This window comes from Pelobates fuscus, chromosome 7 (genome assembly GCF_036172605.1).
Source record: "Pelobates fuscus isolate aPelFus1 chromosome 7, aPelFus1.pri, whole genome shotgun sequence".
Classification (NCBI taxonomy): domain Eukaryota; kingdom Metazoa; phylum Chordata; class Amphibia; order Anura; family Pelobatidae; genus Pelobates; species Pelobates fuscus.
Window position 1 is genome coordinate 96,253,733 of NC_086323.1, and position 25,974 is coordinate 96,279,706.

Here is a 25,974-nt window from a genome sequence, read left to right on the forward strand (position 1 = left end):
GGACACTTGTAGACATAGACATGGGGACACTGGGAGACATGGGGACACTGGCTGGGAGACATGGGGACTCCGAGTCACTAGGGAAAGAGAGACTAGGGGAAACTGGGATCCATGTGGACACTGAGCCACTAGGGACACTGGCTGGGGGACATGGGCACACTGTGTCCCTAGTGTCTCAGTGTCTCCCTATGTCTCTCAGCGTCCCCATGTCTCACAGTGTCTCCTAGTGTCTGTGTCCCCATGTGTTCCAGTGTCCACAAGTATCTCAGTGCCCCAGGTCTCCCAGTGTCCCCTAGTGTCTCAGTGTCCCCAGGTCTCCCTGCTGCCTCCCCCCCCCCCCCCCCCATCCCTCACTTGCCTGAGCTGCTGTCTGGACTCTCTGTGCCGTGTAGCTGCTTCCCCATGGATCAGTGAGAAGTAGAGGGAGGCAGGGCTATGCTCTAACTTCCTATCCCTGCCTCTCTCCACACACAGTGACCCCTACTGGCCGGTGCTGGTATTGCAGAGTAATCTCTGTTTATACTGAGAAAAATACCTGCATTTGTATTGCAGGTATTACTGCAATACCTGCACAGCCAGGCGGCCTCAAATACCGGCTGTGACAGTAAAATACCAGCCAGGTGGCAAACCTAAGAGTAGTGTTTTTTTTTTTTTTTAAATGGGCCTATTCCATGGGCCTGGAGCTGCAGCTCCATCAGCTCCTACGTTAATCCGGCCCTGTGAATAACTAACACTATATACTGTTTAACTATTTAGGAAACCGCCCCCCTCAGTTTGCAAGGGAAAGGAGTTTTTAGTCACTTTTTTCCCCATGACGTGTCTGCTGTGGCTGGATCTGCCTCCATGACCAAGATCATATATGATCTAAGTACTTTTACTTTTATTTAGAAACTGGGTTAAAAAAAAAAAAAAAAAATATTTAACTTTAAAAAAAAAAAAAAAAAAAAAAATGTTTTTTACAGGCATATGGGGTACTGCCTGATATCCCAAGCAGCAGCCCTGCAGGCAGAGCTGAAGACAGTCATTCCAGCAATGTGATCGCGATGACCCACAATCATATGACCCAGGAGGTCTGAATCTGCCGGAAGGGCACTGCCTGGGCTGTAAGGAAGTCCCCAGGATTGCGACCACTGGTAGGGGATCAGCGAGGTAAGTATGAAGGCCAGAGTGGAAGTTCTGTGTCGTCCGCCGTCGTTAGGACTGGCCCCTTAAGGGGTCAGTATGGCAGGTACTAAAAGTGGATGTAACCCGGCAATGTAAAGAGTTCAGTGCTTAAAAACTGCAATTTTTACAGTGCAGGGTTTAACCCCTTAAGGACCAAACTTCTGGAATAAAAGGGAATCATGACATGTCACACATGTCATGTGTCCTTAAGGGGTTAAAGCACAGGGCCTCTGCACCTAGATCACCTAATTGATATGGACTAGTCTGATTCAACTTTAGTAGTCATTTAAAGCTCTCCTCTTTGCATCTGTCAGAGAATAGAAACATCAAAAACTATGTTGGTTTCTCCTCCCTCATTCCAAATGTGTGTTCCAACTGTCCCTAGAGGGAACTAGCTGGACTGCAATATCAACTGTGAAAAAAAATGGTTAACTATTTAGAAAACTGACGGCTAACACTGCAACTGAACAGGAGAAACAGTGACAGTGTTTCCTTGCTCTTCTTATGCTTTCTCTAGGCTATCAGGTGCAAAGGACAGAGTCTATAACAAGGAAGAATGCCCAGTTGCTGGATAAAGGTTTGGATTCCTACATTTAATATTATTTTGCACACCTCACACATATTTCTTAAATATAGAAATGAGAAAAGAATATTAAAAATAAAAAATTCTGAGAAGTGACAGTTATATATATAGATATAAAAATGCACTTATAATATTGTGTGTGTATATAAAATGTAAAAGGAGGGTCAAACGAAAAAATTTGAGTTTGGCATACAGATGCTGCTCCTGCAGTTGAAAATATGGCTATTTTCCTGAGACCACAGGGGTTGTCATTCAAACATTCATAACTGAACTTATTTTACACTCGGCATCAACATGCAAAGTACTCTAGGTCCAAATTGTTAACTTAACTGTATTATACTAGCACAATGTAAATAAACAGGGTTATGGTGCCTACGAGCATACACGTTTGCCAGGCTTAGTGATAGATTTAAGACTTTCTGCGATACTGACGTACTTTTTAATTTATCAGAGTCCTTGCTGGAATGAAAGGTCACTCCATCTGTTATCACAATCTCAGGACTGTGCAGCTACAGAACAAGTGGGTATTTTTCTTTTGCATTAGCCTTGGAAAAACAAGTAATGAATTCTTTAACAAGGTCACAATAAAGCTGAACCATTTCCAAATAATTCTTTGCTGTGATTGTAAAACTTTTGTTTTCTTTAGGTAGGGTAGTGTTTTTTTCAGGGTTTTAGGTTTGACATTATACTAATAAAGTTAGCCGACTGGCTGTGTATAACCCCAGTGTATGCACTGGAGGTATACACAACCACTCCATTCACTTTGTTAATTGAATGATTTTATATGAAGTGAGGGAGAGACCCACATCAGTCTGGTGGCAGCTATTATATTATCAAATGTATTCACTCTTAATTAAGAGCCTTATTTGCAGAGTACTTTGATTTTTAAAATTATACTATGCATGTTACACAGTATCTAGAACATTTATGTGCAAGTTTTGGGTGTTGGCATCATGGCATGTGTTGACACGTGATTTTAACAAATCAAATAATTCAATATCAGATACATGAAACCTAAATAAATCATGTGATACTTATTTGAAGGCGTTATCGACATAGATTTGTTGCTATTTACAGGCTTATTTAAGAGCATACAGAGTAATTACGGTATATTAGCAATCAAGATTAAATAAGCTGAACATTGTTGTTCCACAGTGTTCTTATTTATCTTTGCCATTATACTTGTTTTGAGTGTATCAGGGCTATTGCAAACTGTACAATGTATCTACAAGTTATATCAGACTAGTCCCAAACAGGAGCCTCACTCTCAAACAATAAGAAGTCAAAGTAAGTGTCTTGGATTGATGGTTAATATGAATCTGCCTGACTTTGGATCAAGACTGCCTTAATGGTTGACATCAAATTAAGGAAGTTGCTCACTGCAATGGCATAAATGAAATTGAACTTATCTGAGACACTCCTAAATGAGTAACGTCTCCTTCACATGCTATTAAGCTTCGCTCATCCTCAATTATAGAACACTTCAATTTGCTCATTTCCACTAAACTTTTAATATCCTGCACCACTCTCGCTCAACTTACCCGATACTCTTCGGTTATATCTGTTGATAACTGGTGCTGCAAAAAGAAAAGAAAAATAAGAAGTAAAATTATAACATTTGCTGTGAGATAAAGCAAAATTTACATATAACTGATGAAAAGCTGGTGGCATGCACACTTAATTGGAGGGTCAGTCTGCAGACTCAATTTGAGTGAGACATTTATATCACAACAAAACAATTAATCACACATTAGAACTAGGACAAATCTCTAAGAATATAACAGCTGGTTGTTGCTAGAACTATACTTTTTAAAATTTTCCTATATAAATTGATTGACTTCCTCCTGTCACTACTTGATTACGAAAACAAAAATTGAAAGTTGAAATAATTCCTGAAAAGTAGAGTGCCATTTCATTCAGGTGACCGTTTCCATAGCAACCAGTAAACCTAATGTAACTGCCAAAAAACATGCTAAACAGTTTCTAAATTTTGTCCTGAGTTTAGAAATACCATATGTCAACATGTTCTTAGCTTTTCTTTTGCAAGTTATTGGGTTATAAGTACAAGTAGGACATTGCCGTTTCAAAATATATATATATATATTTTTTAACCCCTTAAGACCGGAGGGCGTTCTATTACATCCTTTTTAAAGTGGCTCTAAACGCTGCAGGGCGTAATAGTACGTCCTCCGGTCTTTCCTTACTTACCCGGTCGCCGGCGGTCCCACGCCGGCGATCGCGGTTGGGGGGAATCCCAGGGAGCCCCCCCGCGGCAGATCTTCCTCCTCCTTTCCCCCCGGCCATGTGAGAGTGAAGTCCTTGCGAGGACCTCACAATCACATGGCCGGTATAGCTGGCTTCTGTATTGCCAGCAGGGGGACTGGTCCCCCTGCTGGCTGAAAATGAAATAAAATAAAGTTAAAAGTGTAAAAAAATAATAATATATACTTAGATCATATATATATATATATATATATATATATATATATATATATATATATATATATATATATATACAAGTGAAAGCTTGGCACTCTCCTCAAAGACAATAAACGTGTCTTAATATGCCTGGGTGCAAATTGCTGGCGTCAAATATATACAGAAAAATGAAAAATCAAAATGCACTCACAGGTCTTCTTAAGTGGAACACTTAGTGCTTTATTGTTTCAAAACTGGTGTACAGAAATCAATCGACGTTTCGACCCTGCCGGGTCTTTTTCAAGATCGAAAAAGACCCGGCAGGGTCGAAACGTCGATTGATTTCTGTACACCAGTTTTGAAACAATAAAGCACTAAGTGTTCCACTTAAGAAGACCTGTGAGTGCATTTTGATTTTTCATTTTTCTGTATATATATATATATATATATATATATACACACACACACACACACACACACGTACACTGTCTAGGTGTATTTTTATATTATATTGAAAAAGACCCTTAGGGGTCGAAACGTCGATTGATATGCGTTACACTTGGTTGTAAACTTTTTCTACCACATTAAATTCATCGAAAAAGTCCTTTTGAGTGCTCCTATTTCACCTTTGACTATATATATATATATATATATATATATATATATATATATATATAATATCAAATTACACGTAGCCTGATGCTGATTAAAAATATATATAATTATATATATTTATATATAATATAAAAAAATATGTAAATACGTTACAAAATAAAATAAATAAAAAATATATAGATGTGTTTTATTTCGTTCTAACTGTATTGTGATATTAATATATATATTTATATCAAAAAAACACGTAGAACAAAATAATATATATATATATATATATATATACATAAATATATACATATGTCACTATATATTAATTCTACACATATATTTATGTAATATTTTTACATAATTAGGTATCTTAATTAATTACAATTAGCGGGACCTGCCTGACAACCCATGCCGAAAGTAAAGGGAATTTAATTTGCTAGCACAATATTTAACCCTATAGCTTTCCAAGACATCATAAAACCTGTACATAGGGAGTACTGTTCTACTCGGGAGACTTCGCTGAACACAAATATTAGTGTTTCAAAACAGTAAAATGTATTACAACGATGAGATCGCCAGTAAAACAGCACTTACACAGACGATATTATTGCTTGGATACTTTTTACTGTTTTGAAACACAAATATTTGTGTTCAGCGAAGTCTCCCGAGTACAACAGTACCCCTCATGTACAGGTTTTTATGGTGTTTTCAAAAGTTACAGCGTCAAATATAAGGCTTGTGTTTCATTTTTTTCACATTAAAATTTGCCAGATTGGGTACCTTGCCTTTGAGACCCTATGGTAGCCCAAGAATGAAAATTACCCTATGATGGCATACCCTTTGCAATAGTAGACAACCCAAGGTATTGCAAACGGGGTATGCCCAGTCTTTATAGTAGCCACTTAGTCACAAACACTAGCCAAAATTGGCGTTTTTTGCATTTTTCACACACAAACAAATACCAACGCTAACTTTGGCCAGTGTCTGTGACCAAATGTCTACTAAAAAATACTGGACATACCCCATTTGCAATACCTTGGGTTGTCTACTATTGCAAATGGTATGCCATTATGGGTGTAAATTTCATTCCTGGGCTACTATAAAGTCCCAAAGGCAACGTAACCAATCTGGCGAATTTCAATTTCAAATGTAACGTGCTATATTTGACCCTGTAACTTCCCAAAACTCCATAAAACCTGTACATAGGGGGTACTGTTTTACACGTGAGACTTTGCTGAATACAAATATGTGTATTTTATTGCAGTAAAAGCAAACAGTATTATGACATTGACAGTTAAAATTTCATGTAGAGGCGTGGCTTGGAGGCCGAGAGGAATGGCAGCTTAACCTGAGAGCTCCCCGCAGGCTTATCTTGAATCCTCGTCCATCCACTCCCTACAACTACAAAATGGGCAAAACACACCGCTCATCACACGCTGGTAAGCCCGCAGACACAACCAAGGGCACCCCGGCGTCCACATTGCACAAATACCTGAAAACCCCGGCGGACCTGGCTTCACAGGCCTCGACGGATTCCGGGACCTCGTGGGCCTCGCGCCCTCACTCCCCAAACACAGAACCCTGCACGGAAACCCCCGACATCAACCCCCACCCAGAGCACACACCGGACTGGGTGACTTTAATCCGAGCACTACCCACCAAGGCAGACCTCAAGGAGGCGAACTCTGAGCTCCGAAACTCCATCACGGCAGAGCTCCACTCCCTCCGAGAAGAACTGCAGGGCCTGCACCAAAAGCGGACAGTGACCATCTGACTGCCACACAAAACGCCACTACAAATACCCTGAAGGTACATGAGGCACAACTACGCCAGATGGCCCTGCACCTCGAAGACCTGGACAATAGGGGACGCAGACAAAATATCCGGGTTAGGGGGATTCCGGAAGAATTAGATCAGACTACTCCGATCCGCGTAACGCTCACGGGACTATTTAACAGGCTCCTCGGACGGCCTGAAACCACGCACATCGAATTTGTGCGGGCACACAGGGCCCTGAGACCCAGGGGCCCCCGGAGTCCCCTCCCAGAGACACAATCTGCTGCCTAGCGAGCTACCAACTAAAGGAGGACATCCTGAGACAGGCCCGAGACACAGACCGGGTCCTGTTGAACGGCACACCCCTACAACTGTACCCTGACCTGTCGCCAGCAACACTGGCCTACAGAAGGACACTTAAACCCCTGACTCGTGTCCTACAATCTAATAAAATACGCTACCGATGGACTTATCCCTCAGGACTACAAGCTTCCACTCCCAGCGGCCTATTTGTGGTGAGAACCCCAGAGGACCTAGCAGACCTGACTACTGAACTGCAACTACCGCCTATTCAGCTCACATGGCCAGACCCGATGGCATTCTACTCCTTCCACCCTGGAACGGTCTCACAACCCCGCAGACAACGGAGAACCAGAGCCCAGACCATACGCCAATCAGGAGCAACCTCTTAAGCCGAGAGACATTTCTACCTCTGATCTCAACCGCAAGTATTTAATACGCTCCATGAACTCAGAGACTAAGATCACCCATGCATCACATACAAGACTTTTTTCTTTTGTTCCACTAGACTCCACTTGACCCATTACAACAAGTAACGGGGGGGGGAGGGGGGGAGGGAAGCTACATGCCCTGAAACAGCCTGGGACCCCGCTAGAGGTACAACTCCGTGAGAGACAGGTAGCTCACATCCGAGCAAATCCTAACCGGCCCACCATCACTACCCCCTAGTCCAGACACACGACCTAAGTCGACCTTAGCGAACCCCCCCCTGGCGGAGGGACGAGGGGGGCGTCCCTGGCTGGACCGTACCGCGGAGGTAATACCGCCCTGTGAGGAACCGGTGGGGGAGCAGAGGCGGGGGCCGATGCTGGTGCGGTTCACCCGGGGCACGACCCCCCTCCTTGATGGCAATAGGGGAGTTAATTCAACACTAGAACCTGAGGGCGGAGGACGAGTATAGGGCCTACCTCGACCTAGGGATGGGTGCAAGACACTAAGGAACGCAAACTTGGAATCTGAACCCACCCACGGCAATCGCTAAAATCACAGACGGGATACCCCCTCCCACCCACACCATGAGAGTCGCATACTATCCTAACCTCCACACAAAACCAGGGAACAGAACAGTACTTATAACCGTAGAGTAGCATGGGAAAGCCGCAAACAATCCCGAGGAATGGGGAAGCGGGACTTTTTCTAAGGTAGATAAATTGCTTAATATGCCTGTTTCATAAGTTCATTTAAATTGTTATACTTGCTTAATATGTTCATTTCAACTGTTATTATTTGTTGATGCTCACCGACTTGCCCACCGGGCCACACGCCACACCAAAACCAAACGCCCAACGAAACAAACCCTACCCACTAAGAGCCTCAGGCCGATACGAGCTTAGGACGAGGATGAAACAATCACTCACCCACCACCCACATTTGAAGCCGCAGGGGAGTTGGCGGTTCCAGGCGAGACCCGACACACGAGAGCCAGGGGTGTGAGGGCACGGGAGGCCACACAACCCCAGGAATCCCGGGCGGGACTCGCACGGAGACCCTCGACCTCCTCCGCTTTCCCCAATAGGAATAGAGCGCCCACAGATAGGTGGACGGGACTTGGTGGACCACTGGTGGACCCCACCACTCCTTGTCCCCCGACGCTCGACCTTTAAACAGCCACCACCGAGTGGCTGATTGGTTCACTGTACATAGTTTTCCCCATCTAGACTCCCTTCCCCTTCCAGCCCCATACCTGTCCTCCCCCCCCCTTCCCCCTCCCTCCTTTCCCTCCTCTACCGGACGGCCCGACTGACCTACGACACGCACTGACTGGACCCGACACAGACAAGTGCACACGCCCCACGATGACCGACGGATCACTACTACCGTGCGACCTCACTGTCCTCTCCATAAATGCCAAAGGGCTTAACAAACCGGAGAAAAGGTCAGGGGCACTGAGGGACTTTCACTCGCAGAAAGCATCCGTAGTAATGATACAGGAGACCCACTTTAGAGATGGGGACAGGCCCAAGCTGACCAACCATCACTTCCCAACAGGGTACTACAGTGACTTCCACGAGGGGAAATCCAGGGGGGTGGCGATACTGTTTAATAAGAAAATACCGTTTGTGGAGAAGGCAAGCATGACCGACAGGGAAGGGAGATACCTCTTTGTAAAAGGCACAATATCCGACCACCTTTACACCTTTGCCACTTTGTACGCACTGAACTACAAACACCACCGCTACCTTAAAAGCACTCTGCGGAAACTTCACGCTTTCACAGAGGGGGTCCTCATAATAGGGGGCGACTTAAACGTTGCCATGGACCCAACCTGGGACAGCTCCACGGGCACCTCCCACCTCCCCAGACAACACCTTAGAGCAATAACCTCCTTACTGAATAGACACAGACTAATTGACTGCTGGAGGGCACATCACCCGGACGAACGGGATTACACATTCTACTCCCATCCCCACCAGGCATACACTCGCATAGACTACTTTCTCACCACACACTATCACCTCTCCTTAATACGAGACGCGAAGATAGGAGTAGCGACTTGGTCAGACCACGCCCCAGTCCTTATCACCCTCCGATCCCCGCTTCTTAGACCCGCAATAACCAAATGGAGACTGAACGAATACCTGCTATCACGCCAAGACATGACCACACACTTTGATAGAGTTTTGACCGAATACTTTCAGGACAACGCACCAGAGGACACCTCACCGACAATCAGATGGGAAGCACACAAAAGCGTCATACGGGGACACTTCATACAAAAGGGTGCAGAACTCAAGAAACAACGGGAAGCCCGAATCACAGAACTCATAACAGACATACACAAACACGACACGCTTCACAAACAAAAACAATCCCCAGCCCATCGCACACAACTCCTACAACTGCGACGAGACCTGACCTCCCTGATCCAGTCCAAACACCATAGAGAAGCCCTTAGACATAGGGCCTTTTTTTCCCTACACGGCAATAAGAGCGGCAAGCTCTTAGCCAGGATGCTGGCGAAACGACGCCAAATGACATACATCGATAAAATACGAGACAAACAGGGAATGACGCGCCGCCTGCCGTCCGAAATCATGCAAACGATAAAAACCTACTACTCAGAACTCTACTCGCTTCCCCGACCGAAGTCGGAGATAGCGGCTGCCCACCTAAAAGACTCCATCCGACAATATCTGCTGACCCATAAACTACCCACACTAGATCAACAGGTGGCCGACCAGCTTGATGAACCCTTCTCAATTGAGGAGCTGTCGAGGGCGATTAAAGGAACTAAACCTGGCAAGAGTCCGGGCCCTGACGGTCTGCCTCTCTGCTACTACAAGCACTTCGCAGATAAATTGTACCAACCTATGCTGGCCTCCTTTAACGCGATTAGAGAAGGTCACCATTTCCCCAAACAGGCGTTGACAGCACACATTACTATCATTCCAAAGGAGGGCAAGGACGTGGAGCACTGCGGGAACTACAGGCCCATCTCCCTCATCAATTGCGACATTAAATTGATGGCGAAGATGCTTGCCGGTCGCCTGCAACCGCACATCCCCGCACTGGTACACCCCGACCAAGTCGGATTTGTCACAGACCGTGAAGCGCGAGACAATACCATTCGAACCCTTGCCCTTATGCACAACAAGACCTGTGACGCCGGAGGCCTTCTCCTTCTGTCCACGGACGCGGAGAAGGCCTTCGACAGAGTGGGATGGGAGTACCTATTCCAGATCCTGGGTCAAATAGGACTGGGACCCCACATGCAGGACTGGATCACAGCCATGTATGATGGGCCCACGGCTCATGTCATAGTAAACGGGGCACTGACGGACGAATTTCCGATATACAACGGCACCCGTCAGGGCTGCCCACTTTCCCCACTGCTCTTCGTCCTTGCCCTTGAACCCTTTATGATAGCCATCAGGGAACACCACGACATAACGGGCATACGCACAAGAGACACACACCACAAGGTGGCCGCATACGCGGATGACCTCCTCTTTTACGTCACGAAACCGGAGATCTCTCTCCCCAACATTCTGCAAACCTTCAAGACATTCGGACACATCTCCAACCTCAAAATAAATTACTCCAAATCCCACATACTGAATGTGGACTTACCTGACAACAGAACTACCCCCATCCGCCCCAGCTTCCCATTCCAATGGGCAGAACATAAAATACGATACCTAGGTACATGGCTAACTAGACAGAAAGAAGACATATACAGAGAAAACTTCTCCCCTATGCTGAACACTTTCAAAAGGGAACTAGCCGAATGGTCCCACCCACATATATCGTGGCTGGGAAGGGTTCAGGTTATTAAAATGAACCTTCTCCCACGATTACTCTACTTATTCCAGACACTCCCTATAACAATCCCTAAAAGATTCTTCACTGCCTTACGCACGCTGACTAGCGCATATATATGGAACGGGAAGAGACCACGTCTCAAGTACCAGACCCTCACTCTACCTAAGGAGAGGGGGGGGTTGGCCATCCCCGACTTCTATCTATATTACACGGCAGGACACCTACGGAGGGTCCTAGACTGGACCAAGACTAACGTCCACAAACAATGGAAAACGGTGGAAGAGACGGAGACAGCAGGGCCGGTGTCGACCCTACCATGGTGCTCCGGAGGGGGCCTGGGCCGGGGATGCTCCTCTCTGGCACAACATACCTTACGGGTATGGCACAGAGCGTCCCGGGTACATGGCCTCACCCGATACCCCTCACCCTTACTACCACTCACCCATGACCGAGACTTCCCACCCGGGCTGGATCCAAAGGCCTTCAGAGACCTCATACACAACCCAATCCCCAGACTACACCACATACACACACACAACGGACGGAAAACACTCACACAACTGACGGAACGTACACACCCCACATTCATGCAAACTTTCAAATACAAACAACTTTCGAACTATATCGACTCACTGCCCGGAGGACTGAACTACGCTAGGGAACCGACCACCTTCGAGGATTACTGTATCCAACCAGACCCCCTTCCCCATAGCATTTCTATCCTGTACTCACTGCTACAGAGGGAGACCCCCACAGAGACTCCTGCCTTTAAGGGAACATGGGAAACGATCCTGGGGAGGACATTTACAGAGACAGAATGGGACAAAATTTGCTATCTAACACACCACTGCTCCACCTTTTCGAAGACGCAAGAGACGGCATTTAAACTATTGAGCCACTGGTACCGCACCCCACACAGACTACATGCCATAGACCCCTCACACTCCGACTTGTGTTGGAGATGTGGAGAGGCTACAGGCACCACACTACATCTATGGTGGGACTGTCGTAAGATTACACCATTCTGGAAGTCTATCCACGATATCTTGTCGAGGCTGTCAGATGCACCACCGCCGCTGGATCCAGCGGCGATGCTGCTACACCACACGACAATACCCAGATCTAGATATAAAAAATCCCTGACAATTAGGATCCTCAACGTGGCAAAGCAGATCATCCCTCAATATTGGAGACAGGACAGACCCCCACCCCTAAGAGCCTGGTTCAACCAAATGGAGGACCTCAGGGCTATAGAAGAACTCCACTCAGGGGCCACTAATACCACTGTGAAATATATGGAGACCTGGACACACTGGATAGTATCCACCATACAGACAGACTTCACCACTCACCTGGAAACGGGAGACTCACACGACGGGACGGACTGACCCCACCACCCCACCTACCCAACCTACCACAGAGCTCATACCCCCTCCACCCTCAGAATCCCCCCCCACCCCCTCATTTCCCTCATTCCCCCCCCCCCCCTTTAACATTTCCCACATCCCCCATTAAGGCCGTAGGCTAATACCCCGACAGCACGGAGACACGTATGATTACTGTACGAAGGCTCAGGCAGCCACGTAGACACATAAAGCTCACCTACGGTGACTTAGAGATGTTTGGAACACTTGGTTACCCAACCCCCTTATCCAATGAACCGCAGCTACATCCATTTTGTATCTAAGCACCATGACAATTACCAGTGGCAACCTCATATGTAGTTAAACCCAGAGGGACGCACGAATGTTTTATCAAAAACTTAACCAAGGTTCACCTTTCTTAGGACCTGCTTGTCCACCACTGTTGGGGGCCTGCGTGCTCCACTTCCAACCTATTTTTATAGCACATGTTGTGCTTTGTTTTTGCCAATCTTAAAGAGACCTGCGAGTCTCGACTTGTATGTTGTTTACAGCGATTGAGACCTGTGAGTCTCACATTGAATATAAAAATGACAATAAAAATATATTTACAAAAAAAAAAAAATTTCATGTAGAACTAAAAAAAATAAAATGTCTTATTTTCTCCCATCTTTTTCATATTAAATTATGTTTCATAGCTAAATATTTGATTTTAAATGAAAGCCCTGTTTCCCCTGAATAAAATGATATATAATAAGGGGGGGTGCATTTCATTTGAAAGAGGTGAATTACGGTTGGACAGACATATAGCGCAAATGCCAGGTTTTGTTGACATTTTGTTTCGTTCACAACGTGCACATTTGGCTCCGTCCTTAAGGGGTTAAATTTATCAATAGTGACATTGAAACACTTAACTGTCATAAATCTCTGAATCACACCTTACATGTACATTAACGTAGACAACCAGGGTATTCAATATGGGGTATGTCCAGACTATTTTAGTAGCCACTTAGTCACAAACACTGGACAAAAGTTAGCATTTATAGCTGTGTGTTAAAAATGCAAAAAAAACCTATTATGAAAGCCAACTTTAGCCAGTGTTTGTGACTAAGTGGCTACTAAAAAAAAAAAAAGACTGGACATACCCCATTTGCAATACCTTGGGTTGTCTACTTTTGCAAATGGTATGCCATCATAGGGGTAATTCTCATTCCTCGGCTACCATACACTCTCAAAGGCAATATAACCAAACTGGCAAATTTAAATGTAAAAAAAAAAAAAGGAAAATCAATCCTTATTTGACCCTGTATTTTTCAAAACTAATTTAAAACCTGTACATGGGGGGTACTGTTATACTCGGGAGACTTTACTGAACACAAATATTAGTGTTTCAAAACAGTAAAACGTATCACAACAATGATATCATCAGTGAAAGTTCAGTTTGTGTGTGAAAAATGGAAAAAAACTTCACTTTCACTGACAATATCATCGCTGTGATAGGTTTTACTGTTTTCGTCCACGAGAGTGGGCGGTCCTCTAGAGTGATGAGGTATTGCAGTTTGTTGGCTTGGTATTGCGCATGCGCAAATAGATGTTACTTTGCGCATGCACGGCAGTTTGCCGTTATGCGCATGCGCGAATGGGAGGTTACTGCACGCATGCGCAGTGCTTATTAAAGGGCTGCGCATGCGCGAACGGGAGGTTACTGCACGCATGCGCAGTGCTCATTAAAGGGCGCATGCGCAGATTATCGTCGCGCATGGCAGCAACTATGATGACTGTCGAGTATATACAAGTGTGGGCGGTCTTGTAGAGTGATGAGGTACTGTAGCTTGTCTGCTTAGTATTGCGCATGCACAAATAGGAAGTTACTATGCACATGCGCGGCAGTTTGCCGTTATGTGCATGCGCGGACGGGAGGTTACTGCATGCATGCGCAGTGCTCATTAAACAGCGCATGCACAGATCATCGTCGCGTGTGGCGGCAATTAGGATGACTGTGGAGTATTTCCACTTTTTGCCAACAAGCAAGATGGCGGTTTTGGTCGCTTGATAAAGTGTGAGTACACTTATTGCCTTTAGAGTCGGGTTATTTGAATATTGACACCTGCTATTACTGTTTAGGTCCCATGTCTCTTTACTCCTTATATGTTTCCAGTACATTTAAATAGTTTTATTTGATATTGCTATGCTATTACCAGGATATTGTGCCAGCACTTGAGGTGGTGATGTCACTTCCTGTGCTGGTAACAATCTTATGCTGATGGCCATCAGCTGTAAGAGGGCTTTATAAGCAGACACATTTGAACATGGATACATGTACCCTTGATAAAGGCAGCCAGTTGGTGCCGAAACGTTGGGGGGGTTTGGTGACTCGTGTTTCTGTCTGAGGCTTGTAAGGATTTTTGTGGTAATTTATTACTATTATTTTATTGTATCTGCCTTTACTTCTGTTACTTTGTTTACATTCATTTTTTCTTATATGTTTACATTCTGGTACTTTTTTGTACATAATAAAATGTAAAATTTTTTGAGATTGTTATGGTGTGCATTCTATATCCTATATAGGTTTTACTGTTTTAAAACAATAATATTCAATAATGGAGAAATTCAATCCTTTCATGCTCTTGTTCAAGAATATAATTTGAGGCAAAAAGATATTTTTGTATATTAAGGAATAAAATTTTTTTTATCAAAAATATTTTGGGGAACCCTTTGAAAAAGAAGAGCAACTTCAGGAAAATCTTATATAAAGATTATAATATCACAAAAATCCTTAATATGGGATAATAGCCACAAATAAAAAACAAAAAAACAAAAACAAATGTGAAGTTAAAGGATCACTATAGTGTCAGGAAAACAAACCCGTTTTCCTGACACTGTCATCCTTGGAGGACCCTCACCCTCAGACTCCCCCTTCCGTGGCGCTGAAGGGGTTGAATCCCCTTCAGCAGCTTACCTTAATCCAGCGCCGGTGACCTCTCCTCCCCCACCGACATCAGCGGAGCCCCCTCGCGCGCTTCTTAACAGTCCATAGGAAAGCATTTCTCAATGCTTTCCTACGTACGTTCTGCACGCTGGATGCGAATTTCGCATCTAGCGTCAGAGGCGCCTCTAGTGGCTGTCAGGAAGACAGCCACTAGAGGTTGGATTAACCCTCCTATGTAAACATAGCAGTTTCTGTGAAACTGCTATGTTTACATGTGAAGGGTTAAAACCTGAGGGACCTGGCACCCATTCATTGAGCTGAAGTGGCCTGGGTGACAATAGTGTCCCTTTAAGCCCCCTTCCAATGCTTGGAGAAGGACATAGGTAGATCCTTTGAAATTAGTGACTGGTACAGAGTAATGCTAGACCTTAAACAAAACCACTCCAGTTCACTGGCTTTGCTCCTCTTCCTGAGTTGTGTTTTGTATACAGCAGACATACTCAAAGGAATCCATGTATAAAGTGGAATTATGAGGCAAAAATGTGGTTCTTTGTTGAGCTCATTTGCATATGCCTACCCAGAATCCCTTGCAGCAGCGAGAGCACTGTTAAAGTGAGATTTATGTGGGAAAAGCAAGTCTTATGGCTTGACTGGTGTGTGTATTTGTGTTTAGCAATGTATTAACTACATAATATTATACATAAAAGTAATAAACCCTTGCACTCCAACTCGAAAAAATCATGATACCCGGTGCTCTGGTAGCCAAGCACTATATACAGAAAAAATACCAGCACTCCAAGGTTTTCCAAAGGATAATCTTTATTCTTAATAACATCAACGTTTCAGCTCCCTTACAGAGCTTTCATCAGCATATATATATAATTTACATTTTATTTTTTTACACATATGCAGGGAGACTGCCTGTCAGTTCAGGCATTCCCACTGCAGGCAGCACTATGCACAATCTTTCAGAGCGATCACATGGCCCGTGGGTGCCTAATTTGCAGAGGGGGGACTGTCTGGGCTGTTCAACAGTCCTCCCAGAACGAGAGGAACGCAGGCAATCGGGTAAGTAATTAGGAATGCCGTGGACATACTAGGTATGTCCGAGGTCCTAGTACGTCCGCGGTTGGGAAAGCGTTTAAAAAAAACAAAAAAAAAAAACCCTGCAATTTGCAAATGCTGGCAAAAGTAATATATATGTTTTTCCAAATGCTATTTGGATGATAAAAATCTTGCATGCCAGAGGTGCCATGAAGACAAAGATACTTATAGGCACCCAGACCATTTCAGCTTATTTAAGTGGTCTGGCTGCAGTTCCCCATCTTCTTAACCCTGCAATGGTAATTATTGAGGTTTCTGAGAAACTGCAATAATTACCTTGAAGGGTTAAGACTGCCTCTAGTGGCTTTCAGATAGACACTAGAGGCACTTCCTGGTGGTTAGGCGACTTTTGGTCTCTGCATTACGCCATCCAGCATCAGTCAATTCTCCATAGGAAAACATTGCAGAAATGCTTTCCAATGGGGAGCACCTAAGGTGTGTGTGTGACGCTTCATGCACATGTGCATTAATGCCCCCACGTCAGGTGACATCAAAGGAGGCGGAGCCCCAACGTTGGAACCGGGTAAGCACAGAACCCTTACAATGCATAGGGGGTTACTGTAGTATCCCTTTAAAGGAATTAAATGAGTAGAAATTAATAAGATTCTTCTCATATGCAAGTACTGGCCAAAGCATCCGTATGAAAACACTCACATTAGAGCAGGGCTTGACAAATTTGTTTGGAATATAGGAGCCAGCTAAAAAGTTAGGAGCCAGTAATTTTCAACGTGAAAGTGCAATTCTTCAGCTTGATGTAGTTGTTCTGGTCTCTATAGTCTGTCCCTGCAGGCGTTTCAATGTAAACACTGCCTTTTCCGCGAAAAGGCAGAGTTTACATTGCTGCTTAGTAACACCTCTAGTGACCGTCACTCAGATGGCCACTAGAGAATCCTGGGTCACTGCTGCACCTCGTGCAGCACAGTGGTTCAGTCTCTCCAAGCTCTGCATGGAGGCGCTCAATGTTCATCATAGAGACTGATTAATGTAATGCATCTCTATGAGGAGATGCAGATTGGTACATTTGCTGCGCATGCAAAAAAGACTAATCCACTGTTAAAAGGAACACAGACATGTATTCCTGACCCTACAGTGTTAAAACTACCATCAAGCCCCCTCCCCCAACCTGCCTTACCTAAACATAGTAAAATCTTCTTGTATTCTTGCCTGAAGCGGCTGCCTCTGCCCTGATCTGAAGATTACAGCTGACATCATCAGAAGAAATTATCTGAGCCAATCACAATGCTTTCCCATAGGATTGGTTGAGACCGTCAATGAGGCAGATCAGGGGCAGAGCCCACACAAGTCAAACAACGCTCTGGCCAATCAGAATCTCCTCAGAGATGAATTGAATCAATGCATTTCTACAAGGAAGGTTCAGTGTCTGCATGCAGAGGGTGGATACACTGAATAGCAGTGCTGATCACTGTGCAGCAATTCCCCAGGAAGCACCTCTAGTACCCCTATGAGGAGGGGGCCAGTGGAGGTATCCCTAGGCTCTAATGTAAACACTGCATTTTCTCTGAAACAAGCAATGTTTACTGCAAAAAGCCTGAAAGGAATGATTATACTCACCAGAACAAATACAATAAGCTGTAGTTGTTCTGGTGACTATAGTGTCCCTTTAACTCCAACACAGCTCTGAATAGAAATAGATCAAAATGTTGTTAGCACCTTACAATATCACTAGTCAGGCCTTGAAGGGTGTAAGGCTGTGAAATCACCACAAGGTCTTAGAGACCCTTCTTTTCCTTTTCCAACAAAGGGACACTCCAAACACCTAAACCACTTAAGCTTGCTTAACTGCTTTATGTGTGTAGAGTGTGTCCCTGTTTTTTGTGTTTATAACACATCTGGATGACAGACAACAGGTCCTGCTAATTCCTGGTTGTTTAGCTCAGTGCCGCTAAACTCAAGAGTCAGGAGAGACTGCCTTAAGAAGCATCAATTAAGTGCATCGACAGCCTGAGATAGTCTGGGTGGGGATAGAAAGGGAGGGCTTGCAAAGGCAACAGACGAGATCTGCAGCCGTTTAAAAGATATAACCCCAATGAAAAAAATGCCCAATTAAAGGACCACTATAGGCACCCAGACCACTTCAGCTCAATGAAGAGGTCTGGGTGCCAGGTCACTCTAGTTTTAACCCTGCAGCTGAAAACATAGTTTCAGAGAAACTGCTATGTTTCACTGTGGGTTAATCCAGCCTCTAGTGGCTGTCTCACTGACAGCCGCTAGAGGCGCTTCCGCGATTCTCACGGTGAAAAATCACAGTGAGAAGACGCTGGACGTCCTTAGGAAAGCATTCCAAATGGGTGCTTTTTGAATTGCTGCGCATGCGCATTCAGATCGGACGTCGGCAGGGGAAGGAGAGGTCATCAGCGTTGAGGGAGCCCTGCGCTGGAGAAAGTTAAATGGCTGAAGGTGTTTTAACCCATTCAGCCCAGCAGGAGGGGGGCCCTGAGGATGGGGGGGGGGGGGGGGGGGAAACCTAATGACCCTATAGTGTCAGGAAAACAAGTTTCCTTTAAATGCCTGCATGTTTTAGTTGGAAGTAGACCTCCAAAATAAATTATACATAAGCTTTGAATAAAACAGCTGCCCCACTCTGCAGACCTAAAAAGCAGGTGAATATCTCTGTCTATTAAATATACAAGTATATATTATGCTTTCCACACACAGTCCAGGGGGACACCAATCTAACTAGTGGTCTATCAATAGGAATGCTAGAAAAGTGCATTGGGCACGCAGGTGTCAGTCATGGAACTAGAGTCCCAGTCTAGCTAATTTAAATTCTGTGCATTTTTCTTACACAGGTGATTCTTCATTGGCATTGAAAGCCTAGCTGATGCTCCAATGAATGACCAGCAGGATAAGCATCCGGTTTCTGCAGCTCTGTATAGGATATAGGACTCCGTTATGCAAGCACAGAAGGAAGCTCAGCACCCGACAGGACTCGAGTAAAAGGCAAACCATTGAAAAATGGTCTTCTACCTTACAGGATAATGGTGCCAAGCAACACCGTGCATAATTACCACTAAAGTGAGCTGTAGTGGTAATGCTGCTCTGAGTATTTTTTAATAACACAGTAGCTTGTGTTATAAAGAAATACAGCAAGGTAGTGGAGTTGGAGTTCAATGAACTGCTTTCATAAGTAAGAGTAAAAAGAGTAAAGTTGAAATCTTTAAGGGATATTAAGCAACAAAACAAGTAAGTTTTTGGTGCAAAGAAGATTTTAACCAAGGTCAGAGACACAGCATTTGATAGGTTGGTGCGGTGAAAGATATAGGGAAAGTTAAATTTTCTTTATTTTATGCTTATAAGGTGTGAGGAGGGGGATCAAACTAAATGGATAGGGGAAAAAAAAAAAAAAAAATATTAGAGCATCCTTATTGGCAGATCACTTGATTGTTTGGCAACGCAAAGCCTAATTTATTAACAGCTTAACCCCTTAAGGACACAGCTTCAGAAGCTTGTCTTACGCTTAATGACACAAGCAATTTTTGCATTTTCTGGCTGTTTGCGTTCAACTGCAATTTGCATCTCTCGTTTATTGCACCGACATATTATATACTGTTTTTTAAAGGACAGAAAGGGCTTTAATTTGATGTAACACATATATATATATATATATATATGCTTATTTATTAGCAAAAAAATACAGAAAAATGCAAAAAAAAATTTTTACAAATATTTTTTTTTTTTACAGTTTTTGCAATAATAATGTGTGCATAATTAGTGCAGGTTAAAGAAAGCAATTAAAAATAAATTCATTTAGTTGTTCTGATTTACAGAATATATCATGTGCCTGGGATTTTAAGTTTTTTTTTGGTAGTTACAGGTCACAAAGCACAAGGAGTAAAATAAACTTTTAATGTGGAGCAATTTTAGAATTTGGTATGTTTGTCTTGTAAGCTTAATAGCCATAAAAGAAAACAAAATTGCCACACAAAAGTAGATATTTATATAAAGTAGACATGACAGGCTATTTACCTAAGGTTGTTTTGACACTTTCTACGTAGTCATTTCACCTCCAACCTCTGCTAAATATTGGAGAAAATTTGTGGGTTTTTTTGGTTTTTGGCACACAAACTTATAACAAAGAACTTTTCATGTGTATTTTGTAAAGTTGGTGTGTGCTATTCCTTTACAAAGTTTTATTTTGTGTTCAGTTACACCTGCTGAGTAAAATGACACTCATGATACAATGCCTTTGTATGTCTTTGGCACTATTTCGTGAAGCTACAGTGCCATATATGAGACCTGTCCTTTTCAGTATTCACAGTAGATTTTTGAGAGACGGATTTAATGATCCAATGCTTCCATTTGGGGTATTATAACAGTTTGACTGTTCAAAAAAAACCCACAAAGGCCTACCATTTGTAAAAGTAGACACTCCAGGGTATCTCATATGGTGCATATTGTGCCTTAACATGCCCCCATTTTTTCACCAATATATGCCAAAGTATGTGGTAAAAAATTATTTTGGGCATTTTTTCCATACGGATTACATTTTTGCTGGGCCTTTTGTATATTTCATATGTGCCACTAAGTTCAAACCTCCCAAATTATGCTCAGCTAAGTCTTCTGAGTAAAATGACACCCCCATTGTATGTCTTTGGCAATATTTTGTGAAGTTACAGTGCTGTAAAAGAGACGTGACAAGTTTACGTTTTTGAGTGTGAATTTTCATGGAGGGTTTTGATGTGTCCGTGTTCCACTTTGGAGCACTTGAGCAGGCTAGATATTACAACTACACCATAAAGGCATACCATTTCTTAAAGAACACATCCCAGGGTATTTCAAAAGGCATATTTTGAACTTTAGCGTGGGATCATTTTTCCGCTAGCTTGTACCAAGTGTAGTGGTAATAAGCGTTTTTCTGCCTTTTTGACACACAAAGTGAGTTTGCACAGTATATTTTGCAAACCTTATGTGTGCTACGACTGTAAAATACTTCATATGTTGCTCAGCTATGTTGGCTGAGTACAGCAATACCCCCGTATGTACCTTTGCCAGGTATATGTGAATGTTGAAGGGGCACATTTGAGACGCAGCCATTTAGTTTTTTTCTAACTTTGAAGTTTTACGCTGTGTCCATGTTCCATTTTGGAGTAGTTTTTAGATGGTTGGTTTTTAAAACTTCCCCCCAAACACATACTATTTATTAAAGAATACACCCTGGGGTAATTCAAAAGGCGTATTTTGAACCTTGGCTTGGGATCATTTTTTCTCTAGTTTGTTCCAGGTGTAGTGGTAGTGAGTATTTTTTTGTGTATTTTTTTTACTTTTTTAAACTTTAACTTTTTTAAAACTAGTTTTGAAACTTTTGTTTTGCTTATTATTTAAAATTTTTTTTTTTTTTTACAGAGTTAACATTTTTCTAAGCTTTTTTTACCGTTAACCCCTACCTAGCAGTAAGCAGCACTAACCGTAAATTCCCCATTTGCCCATAACTCCCACCCCAGCTAGCAAAATATATAATTATAAAATATTTAAATTAATTAAATAAATTTAACCCCTGAGAGTTAATAAATAAATAAACGTTAATCCTCAGGGGTTAAAACAAATTAGATCACAGTATAATACTGTGATCTCTATTTTGATCACTGTAGGCAGTGATCGACTGGCAGGGAAGGGGTTAATTTTTATTTGGACTGGGTAAAGGCCGTTGTCTTTTTTTATTTTTTACTTAAACGTTATTTAAAAATTTTTTTTAAAAAAGTAATTTTTAACTTATTTTAAAACTTTTTTTAATGTTAACCCTTGGTTAGCCTAACTCGAAATCTCCAAATTCCCCACTAACTTCCACCCACCCCAGTTAGCTAAATATATAATTTTAAAATATTTAAATTAATTAATAAAATACATTTAACCCCTGAGGGTTCAAAAAAATAATAATTAACCCTCAGGGGTTAAAAAATAAAATCAGATGACAGTAAAATGTAATCCCTGCCAATTGATCACTGTAGTCAGTGATCAATTGGCAGGGAAGGGGTTAATTTTTTATTAAAATGGGTAAAGGGTAGGGATCGACCGATATTGATTTTTTAGAGCCGATACCGATACCGATATTCTGTGAACTTTCAGGCCGATAGCCGATATAATTTGCCGATATTCTGTACATTTACCATTTTGGAAAATAAAAAACTATTTCTAAAGGTAAATGCATAAAATAGACATGCCACGTGTAGTGGATGCAGTGTGTTTAGACAGGGGAGCTGTGTATGTGTGTGTAGTGGATGCAGTGTGTGTTTGTATAGTGTGTGTGTGTATATAATGCAGTGTGTGTTTGTATAGTGTGTGTGTATATAATGCAGTGTGTGTTTGTATAGTGTGTGTGTATATAATGCAGTGTGTGTTTGTATAGTGTGTGTGTATATAATGCAGTGTGTGTTTGTATAGTGTGTGTGTATATAATGCAGTGTGTGTTTGTATAGTGTGTGTGTATATAATGCAGTGTGTGTTTGTATAGTATGTGTGTGTATATAAATCTAATGCAAACAACACCCAGAGCTTTATTATAATATATACTATAGTGCCATATTATCCAGCAGCACCACCACCCCTCCCCCCCTGACTGACTACCAAGGGCTGCTTGCTTCTTTATTATAATTTAAGCTAGTGCCACTGCCAAATGCCAATATCCACCACCACCCCCTCCCCCCACCTCACTGACTACCAACTAAGTGGATTTATTAATTTATAATATACTAGTGCCAATTTTTCCAAATGTCAATTTCCACCACCACCACCTCCCCTCCCCCCACCTCACTGACTACCAACTAATTGCTTTATTAGTGACAAAAAATGGCATTTGGCAAAATTTGCACTAGTATAACTATATTATAAATGTAAATTATAAATTAATAATATTAATATTAATAATATTAGTTGGTAGTCAATTTATAATTTACATTTATAATATAGTTATACTAATGCCAAATGCCAATTTCCACCATCATCCCCCCTCCCCCTGACTTAAACTTCCAGTTCCAACCAAGGGATTAATTATAATTTAAGATGCCAAAGTGCCAATATAGTTACTTAGTGTGCCACCATGTGCCATCCGGCATCCGACCACAACCACCCCACTTAGTAACCTCTAAATAAACAATATTCATAGTATTACATAAAAATCATAGATATAAATCATAAAAGAAAATTACCTTTTTAGTAGACCAGAAAAGGTGGCAAATAAAGCGATCCAACTGGGCTGGCAGTGACACACAAGCGGCAGAGCAGACAACTCGGCTGGCACACGGCACTGACTGAAGCCACTCCTCCAGAGAGCACTACTTCAGGGCGGCCGGGACTTCAGCTCCTCTCCCGCGATTCGTGCGCACTTCTTGTTTTGCCGTGCGGAGCAGCGAGACGGGGGCGCACCCGCTGGACGCATTATCGGCATTATCGGCAAGGTTAGATGCCGATACCGATAATTTAGGAAACTGTGAATATCGGCCGATAATATCGGTCGATCCGATAATCGGTCGATCCCTAGTAAAGGGGGGTGGGATTTTATTAAAACTTAATTTTTTTTTTACACAGTGGGCAGGATCAGCACTGATCCGTCTCCCTGCACTTCACACTGAACCCGGAAGTGCACGGAGGCGGAAGGTGAGTATACACAGCACATGTGCCCGCTCTGACATGCTGTCAGAGCGGGCACATGTGCTGGGACAGCCCGATCCAGTGCTCCCGGTCTGCCTCTAATACAGAGGCAGACTGGAGCACCATTAACCCCGCGATCGCCGCCAATTAATATCCCAAGCAAAAAAGTTGAAGCAATGAAAGACCCCTTTAATTTCGATTGGAGAACGGAATCTGTCACTTATCTAGGGGTGCGAATCACAACATCCTTATATACACTATACAAACACAATCACGTCCCCTTGCTGTAGACTATTCGCAGTGAATTGGATTCCTGGAAGGATACCATGATCTCATGGGCGAAACGTATCAATGCACTAAAAATGATGTCCTTACCAAAGCTCCTTTACCTAGTCCACATGTTGCCAATTGAACTTCCCTTGGCTTTCTGTAACAAAGCTCAATCTATCTTCGCCAAATTTATCTGGAGTAACAAAAGGGCAAGAATAGCAAACAGTACGATGCACAGACCTTTGAAAATGAGGTGGATAGCTCATATTGCAAGCTACCGAATGGCCGCCTTAGTGGCACAGGCTGTTAACCTACATGCACCTAGAGAGCAATTACTCTGGGTAGTGTCAGGGTATTTATATCGGCAGACATTTTGTGCTATGATAGAAATACAAAGTGTATATTCTGAAGTCATTGCTAAACAGACCAGACTCCATTTTGTATCTTCAAGCTAACAAAAGAGACACAAAATTTCTATCCTTTCTCTAAAACTGACTGCTTTGCCCAAGCTGAATGGAATGTGTATATAAACAAACCAAATAGATAAGACATTGAGAATGGGGGTGGACAGACTGTCTAATTGCAAATGGAATATAATAAATTCTATTCCCAGACTTAGGTGACAGAGGAGATTAAATAATTAAATTTTACTTTCGATATTGTACAACGTCCCATTATAGTTTAAGGTGAAACTTGGTTCACAAACGATCAATTTTAGGAATTATAGCAGAATTTGCAGACGCATAGTCTGGACAAAACTGAGAAAGACCCTGTGATCTGACAAGTGAATATAAAATGATGGCTACATAAAGATAACGTAAATGACGTCAAAAATAGCCACCAGGAAAAGTTAACTCTTTCCTGGATAGGTATGTGTAGTGGAACAATACTGCCATCTAGAGTCCAAATACGAGAATGATTACCTAGAAGGCAACCACACCCCACATTTGTGATTGGCTATCACTTAGAGGAATTTCCCCTTTAAAAAGTTAAGACAAGGGAAGAGTCGGAGATTCAAAGATTGAAGAGAGAGACATTACAACACTCTCGGGAGAGTCAGAGAGATCCAGGCAGAATCGGGTGATCAGAGTAACCAAGAAACTCTAACACTCCATGCAGAGAAAGAGATCCATGACACTTAGCTACCTGAGGATATCTGATGAGAAAATATCTACTTAACTGGTAAATATACAGGCATTTAATTAATTTAAATTAATTAAAATTAATAGCATGATATATGACTGGATAAATCGTGATCAGATTTCATATTTAGAAATCTTAATTATTAAAGGATATATATATATATGGTTATAGCATCCCATCTGCAGCTGGGATTGATATAGCCATTAATGTATTTGTGTGATTAATATCACGTTAGCATATCATGACCATTTATCCAGCTGTATTGATTGGCTCTAAAATGAGAAAATATCTGTTTAGACAAATTAATAAAATATCAGCTAATATAACATAGTAGATTTCTCTCATTGGATAAAATCAAGGAAATGGTTGACGACTGGTTAAATGTTATTTTAATTAAAATCACACAAGAGTAGATCTTAAATACTTAGGAGGTCTAGCCAGCATTGCAAGGGTTA

General features: G+C 42.6%; 1 protein-coding gene across 2 annotated transcripts in view; it reads right to left on the bottom strand.

Annotated features, from left to right (window-relative positions):
- Window positions 1–25,974, bottom strand: part of PRKAR2A (protein kinase cAMP-dependent type II regulatory subunit alpha) — a 124,370-nt gene that overhangs the window by 61,909 nt on the left and 36,487 nt on the right. For both annotated transcript variants that reach the window (XM_063426232.1, XM_063426231.1), the window contains exon 2: window positions 3,289–3,324. In XM_063426232.1, the coding sequence (XP_063282302.1) occupies window positions 3,289–3,324 (36 nt within the window). The remainder of the gene's footprint in view (window positions 1–3,288; window positions 3,325–25,974) is intronic.